The sequence below is a fragment of the Vicia villosa genome, linkage group LG5 (genome assembly GCF_029867415.1).
Source record: "Vicia villosa cultivar HV-30 ecotype Madison, WI linkage group LG5, Vvil1.0, whole genome shotgun sequence".
NCBI lineage: Eukaryota > Viridiplantae > Streptophyta > Magnoliopsida > Fabales > Fabaceae > Vicia > Vicia villosa.
This window is the reverse complement of record NC_081184.1, coordinates 120547467-120554197: the sequence shown is the minus strand read 5'-3', so window position 1 is coordinate 120554197 and position 6731 is coordinate 120547467. Positions and strand designations below refer to the sequence as shown.

General features: G+C 38.3%; 1 protein-coding gene across 1 annotated transcript; it reads right to left on the bottom strand.

The window, feature by feature from the left end:
- Window positions 1-4282: 4282 nt before the first annotated feature.
- On the bottom strand, window positions 4283-5016 carry LOC131607152 (uncharacterized). The gene is made up of 3 exons (XM_058879176.1): window positions 4889-5016; window positions 4594-4785; window positions 4283-4507 (listed from the first exon to the last, which is right to left on the bottom strand). Exons 1-3 carry the CDS (start codon window positions 4999-5001, stop codon window positions 4393-4395), a joined length of 420 nt encoding a protein of 139 aa, XP_058735159.1. The 5' UTR covers window positions 5002-5016; the 3' UTR covers window positions 4283-4392.
- Between the last annotated feature and the right edge of the window lie 1715 nt (window positions 5017-6731).

Below are 6731 nucleotides of genomic sequence, written 5' to 3'. Positions count from 1 at the left end.
GATAAAAGACACATAAAGTGAAGAAGATAATATTTCATTGATTAACAAAACATATCAAAAGTACAGGAGGAATAGAAGCATATGCAAGAAACAGATGCAAGAAACAAGAAAACATCAAAGACCAAGACACACTACGACTAGCCTAGTTTAGAAACTATCTTGGCCAGAAGGTTTTGAATCTCAGCAGTGCTTTCTGTCAGCGTCTTCATAAAAGATCTGAACTCATCGTGAATTTCCTCATGTTTGTCCAGACGAGAAGCAAGATCAGCTTGATTCTGTTGAAGAGCCTTCATGGTGTTCATCAGAACAGAAGGACTAGCAGAAGAAGCATCAAAGCTATTTTCCAAAACAGTAGGATTCTCAACAGCAGCATCGACCATGAGAAGATCAGCTTGATTTTCCTTAAGAGGAGATTGCATAGCAGGATGATTCTCTATAGCTTGTTTCTCAGCATCAGCTTCTACTTCAGAAGCATCTTCAGCATACACAGGAGAAGGGATTTCAGAATCTGAATTCTCTAGATCTAGAAGAATTGAAGCCAAGTTCTGAGGAGGTGTAGGAGCAGCAGGTTCTGATGGGTATTCAACTTCTGGGTATACCATATTTGGTGCCTTAGCAGAGGGATTCTCCCTTAACCAGTTGAATAAGAACTGAAAGTCGCCAGTCAGAACATGGAGTTGAGGCTTCCACACAACCATAGCCAAAGGATGAACTTCTTCAAGCTCATCAACAAATTCCTTCTCTTCAAGAGATTTCATGTTCCTGATGGGGCAAAAATAGCAGTATTCATAATCCCTCAGGAACTCACAAGGACCAGGAGCTTCTGCTTCACATTTCTTCTGAAGCTTCAGAAGGTCAAAATTGAACTCCCTTCTGAAAGCTCTCTAGAGACTCCTTGTAGCAACATAATCCGTCCTGGCATTATGTGCAACCTTCAAGGCTTCCAGTCCTGTCTGTACCTTTTGTTTCAGAAATTCAAAACTTACACCAACAGATAGTTCATGATTAGGGGTTTTGAATTGGGTGGAAGAAGAATCTGGGTTCAGAATGAAGTAGGGTTCAGGTTCTCTATCAAGAGAAAGCAATGATTCTGCTTCATCCTCAGATTCTAGGTTAACAAAAGCAGGGTCAGGACGAGGTTTGGGGGTATAGTTACAGGCATGGAATAATCCATGTAAAGAATCAGAATTGTGAGATTCTGATGCAGTGGGGTTGATGGGAACAGGTGAGGCAACAGGTTCATAATTCGCATGAGGAGGAGGTTAAGAAAGAGGGATAGAAGAGTGAGGAGGAAAGAGGGTTTGTAGGGGTAGAATATCTAGAATCGGTTCAGAATTAGGGTGGTCAGAAGCAATATTGGTTTTGGGTGAAGGAGTAGGGGTGAGAACTTTGGTGGTTGAAGGTGATTTAGCCGAGGCTTTTTGTGGTTGAATTTCTGGTTGAGAGGGTTTTGGAACTTCTGTTGGTATAGATTTTGAACTAACAAACGGAACAGAACCAGGTTCAGAAATAGACACACCTTTAGATTTCTTGTGAGGCCTTTCAGAATCAGCTTCAATTTCTTTCCGCTTCTTCTTCTGAATCACCACCTTCTTCCCTTCACAAATTTCCTTCTTCTTCGTTGCTTCTTCTGTATATACCTCTTCATGTTTCTCCTTTTCAGCTTCAGCAGCCTTCTTTTTCTTCTTCTTATCTTTGTTTTTCTTCTTCTTTTCTACGTCCTTCTCATCATCCTTCTTCTTTCTTTTCTTTTCAACAATCTTCTCTTCTTTCTTATTCTCCTTTTCAACTACAGCTTCTATTTTCTCTTCATCAACTTTCTCTTCACTTCTCTTCTCCTAACTGATAGAAGGAAAGTCTAGCTTTTTCTTGGTTCTTCTTTCTTTTTGAGAAGAAGCTTCTGGAAACACTTCTACTACACCATCCTTGGTGATGGGAGCTTCTGCTTGCTTGTCCCAACTGCAGCTTCATCCACGGAACCATCTAGTTTGAGAATATTAAGGTAGTGAACCTTAATATCTGGCTGTTCATTGAGAAAGAACATCTCAAAGTCAGCAAGAACTGGACCTCTTCTGTTTCTAACATTTGGATCAGGTTTAGGAGCAGGATCAACAGCTTGAATAAGACCCATTTTCCTCAAAGTATGACCATTCAGAACACTCCCAATGATGGTGTAAGGATCTTTGACTATTCCAGCTTTTTCCAAAACTTCAACCATCTTGGTTTGAACCAGAAGATTGGTAATAATCCTCCCAAAAGGAATAACATTTCCTTTCTTCTTCGTTCTGTTCTCATCTCTTGAGTCCTTTACAGCATGCCACATGTGATTGAAAATTATGTAAGAGACATCCACCTTCTTATTTGTGCCAAGGCAGTACATGATGTATTGTTGATTGCTTGTATATGTTCTTCAAATCCTTAACTCTAGTTGATTTCTTTCCATCAGTAAAAATTTTAGTGTAGACTGCATCCCAATCTGTTCTTAAGGTTGCTTCAGTCTCACCTTCAACATTCATCAAATCAAACAACATTCTCAATGTGTTTTCAGTGATGGAGAAGAACCTTCCATGAACAAACGAAACTATGGCTTTAGGGATTACAAACGCATGAACCCAAAACTCCTTCACAAGGTCTGGATATACTAGTCCACAGAATTCAAGAAACAAAGACGACCCTTTCTGAAAAACCAAGTTGTCTTTGATATGGATTTGATGTTCTTCCAGATTATCAATATCCACCATCAGTTCACATATAACCTCCAACTGATCACGAGGAATAGAGCAAGTGATCATTGGAATGAGTTCTTGTTCTTGTTGTTGTTGTTGTTGAGATGACGAACCATCATTTGATGAAGACGAAGCCATTGATACTCTACTGAGATTTCTGTGTTTCTTTTTTAGGGTTTTGGAAGAAAGCAAAGAGATTGCAGAAATGCATGCACGAGAGGAAGAGAGAATGAATGTGTGAAAAGAGAAAATGATGTGATGAGGGCGGTTTAAATAGACACAGATTTGAAACAAAATGCAATCAAATTCTGAGAATGAACAATTACGAAATGCAGAAAATCAATGCAATTAATGTTGAGTGACGTTAGGGCAAAATGTGATATTTGAAATGATTTGCACAGTTACCTAGGGCGGCGTCTCATCAACTGCACGCATGCTTGTCCCTTCACTACAACACGGAAGGGCTTTAAAAGCGCTTTTTATGGGCTTTAAAAGCGCTGTGAAAGGCAGCGCTGGCGTAGGTAACAAAAGCGCTTCAGAAAGCGCTCTGGTAGGCCCCCCCTATAAGAGCGCTTTTCTGGAAAAAGTGCTCTGGTAGGCCCCCCTATAAGAGCGCTTTCCTGGAAAAAGCGCTCTTGTAGACCCCCCTTTAAGAGCGCTTTTTCCAGCAAAGCGCTCTGATAGCCCCCCCTATGAGAGCGCTTTTTCTGGAAAAAGCGCTCTGATAGCCCCCCTATAAGAGCGCTTTTCCAAAAGCGCTTTCGTATGTTGCGTTTTTTTTTATTTTTTATGCTTTTTTATTAATCTTTGTCAGCGCTTTTACTAAGAAGCGCTTTAGTAGGGGGACCTTTAAGAGCGCTTTTTAAAAGCGCTGTCGTTGCTAAATGAGGTATTTTAATGTGCAGCCTGTAATTTAATCCTCCCAGTCGACCTGTAATATTTTCGACCTGTAATATGTTTTCAACCTGTAATATTTTCGACCTGTAATTTATTTTCGACGATATTATTTCAGCAATCAGTAAGACAATATATATACGAATATAATACCATTATAATATCCAAAATTATATATATACATCATTACATCGATAATATTATAGTTCAAATCGACACAAATCCTACATGAAAAATTGCTTAATATAAAATTGACACAAATCCTCTTTTATTTCTTCCAACTTAAGTTTCGGGTACCCAGCAGTACGGAATTCGTTAAGGTACTACAAAACAAAAACATAATATGAATGATATATTTAGTTAAATGTAATAAATTATATGAAATTATCTTAAGTTATAAATTCATACCGTGAGCGGAATCTCTAATTGATTTGCCTGAAGGATTTCTTTCATAAACCTCAATACAAAGTATCCGCAATCGTAACTGTTTCGCTGTTGCGGACACTACATAGAAAAACAAATAAGATTCTATAGTTGTATTGTTTTATCAAGTAGCATAAATATATTATAAGCAAAATTGTGAAAAATAATGTACCTGCACTTGGATCCAAGTAATGTTGTTAGATTTAGTTCGGGATACCTGTGCGTCCCGTTGACTTCGGAACACTTGTATTGATCTAATTAACAAATATATAAAAGCATATGTTTAGATCAATCCCACAAATAAGTAAATATATAAATATACACGAATATATATTTAGAACGATCCCACTTACAAATCAACGATGTCCTTCATAGCCGGATAATTGGTCCATTCACCATTTACCGAATTCAGATAATACACGACTTCCCTTATAGGGTTGATAGCAAGCAGCAACCAGTGTGCTCTATAAATTAAAACAATAGGTTATATGAAAATTTTGCTATACACAAAAGAAACAGAGATTAGATGAACAAAGAATGGGAAACTAACCCTACTGGTCGGGTATTATACGCCCAAAGATGCAGACTTTCTGTATTGCCGGTGGACATGAATCTATCGACTAAGCGCTGTCTAACTGATTCCGGTTCCGAAGCAATTGCCATTCCGCTGCAATGGGCGGAAGACACGAAACGGAATCTGTTAGACAATGGATTCCCGCGCAACACTCTGTCATACAACAACCTTAAATAAAAACATAATAAACATTAGATTATTTTCATTGAAATGTGTAAATAAATTATATTGTGGGACTAATTAAATAATATATCGGATGAGTGAATATTACCGGATGTATGAGTGCATGTTACTGACGCCTAGTTGATCATGCCTAAAAATCTCCTCCAAGTCATCAATTGTAATAAGTGACTTGAATTCAATACCGAAGACACTTTCATCCATATCGATTTCACGTAAAGCACCATCTTTCAAATCGGACATATCAACCATTGTTGCGAGCGTCGACCGGTATCGAGGCACAAAAGCACCGCCTTTTTTTGCCGCTTGCTTCGGAGGACCAGTAGGTGGTACGGTACGAACTTGCTGCGTCACTTGTTGTGACTCCCGAGCGGATGCCTAAAAATCATATAAGTTAGGTAAAATATAAAATCATGCAGATTTAGATTCAGATTAATTATTAACACTTTAAATGTACCTCTTTTAGTGATGCAACAGACTCTTCCTCCTGTAAAATCCCTTTACCCTTAATTGCGGGTTTTATAGGAGCAGTCTAAAATTAAAATGTAAAAAATAATTAATAAACGGTTTAGAATTGACATTCGAAAACTAAATGATTCATAATCGTTTTCAATATACCTCATCACTAATGGTAATGAGCTCCGAGGGCCATGCAACAAATGATCCTATTGCATCTCGCAGCAATGTCGTCTCTGAGACCATGTCAGGTACCGGTAGCATCGCATCATGATCTACAACAACATCCACCGATACTTTCAGGTGTCCATCCGGGAGCGGTCTATGGTGAAGTAAATCTCCCAAAGTGTTGTGCACTTTTCCCTTGCCAACTAGTCGATAATTCGGTTCCGATAAGTATAGTTGGCAAGATGAAATGCCCTAAACCAATAGTAAATATAAAGTCATTATCATTAATAAAATAGAACAATTTAAAAGGAAAAAAAATTATAATTACCTCGGGAAATTTCCTTTGATAGTTGATACTAGCCTTATCACTAGTTTCTTTCACCGATGAAGTGTTGCACTTTTCTCTCATATACATCTCTTTATCTCTTTGCAATTCAGAGACTTGTGCTTGCAATTCCTGCAACTTTTGCAACACTTCTTCATTGGTAGGATTTCTTCTCCTAGGACTCTTGTAAAAAGAGGTTGGAGTCACACCATGACCCTTACCCCTCACCCGACCGGGATACTCAGGAGCATCTAGTGCTCTACTAAGTACGCTCCCCTCACCGGTGGATGCCGATTGCGACAAGGTCTCCTGTAATTCATTTACATTAAAAAATCATTTATATATTAAAAAACATTTGATTTAATTAAAGACACGGTATTATACTTACACATTCAGTAAAAACTCTCTGAACTTCGGGATCGACAGCTTGATTCTTGCCCACACGAGCTTCCCTCCACAACACATGTACAGGAAGTGAGGTTTCCTCACTTTTAGTCTCCTCTAACTATGCATTGACACAAATGATAAAATCGTCAAATAAAACACATTTAGACAATTAATTAAAACGCATTTCTATTTACTTACAATTTTATCCTCCAAGCGTGCATATCCCAAACGCCCTTTTTTGTATGGATATGCGGGTTTTGATGCTCTCGCGCTATTTGTGACACTCCTTTTCCGAAAATCTTCATCTCTTTGATTTACAAACTTAACCCAATCTTCTTCATCAATGAAGATCTCATACTTTTTTGGCCGTCCCGGCGCCTCTTCAAGAAAGTTTCCATCTTTATCCTTAAGATAGTTATTTGTCAAAAAAGCTTTCCACCCTCTATATCTTTTTCCGGCCAAACTAAGTATGTAGCGTCTACGCTCATCTGGTATGTCAAAAGTCCTCTGCAAAAAAACATACGCATAGTGTGTTAGTATAAGTAATGTAAACAATTTATCGTCAAGATAATAACAACAACCATATATGGTATATACC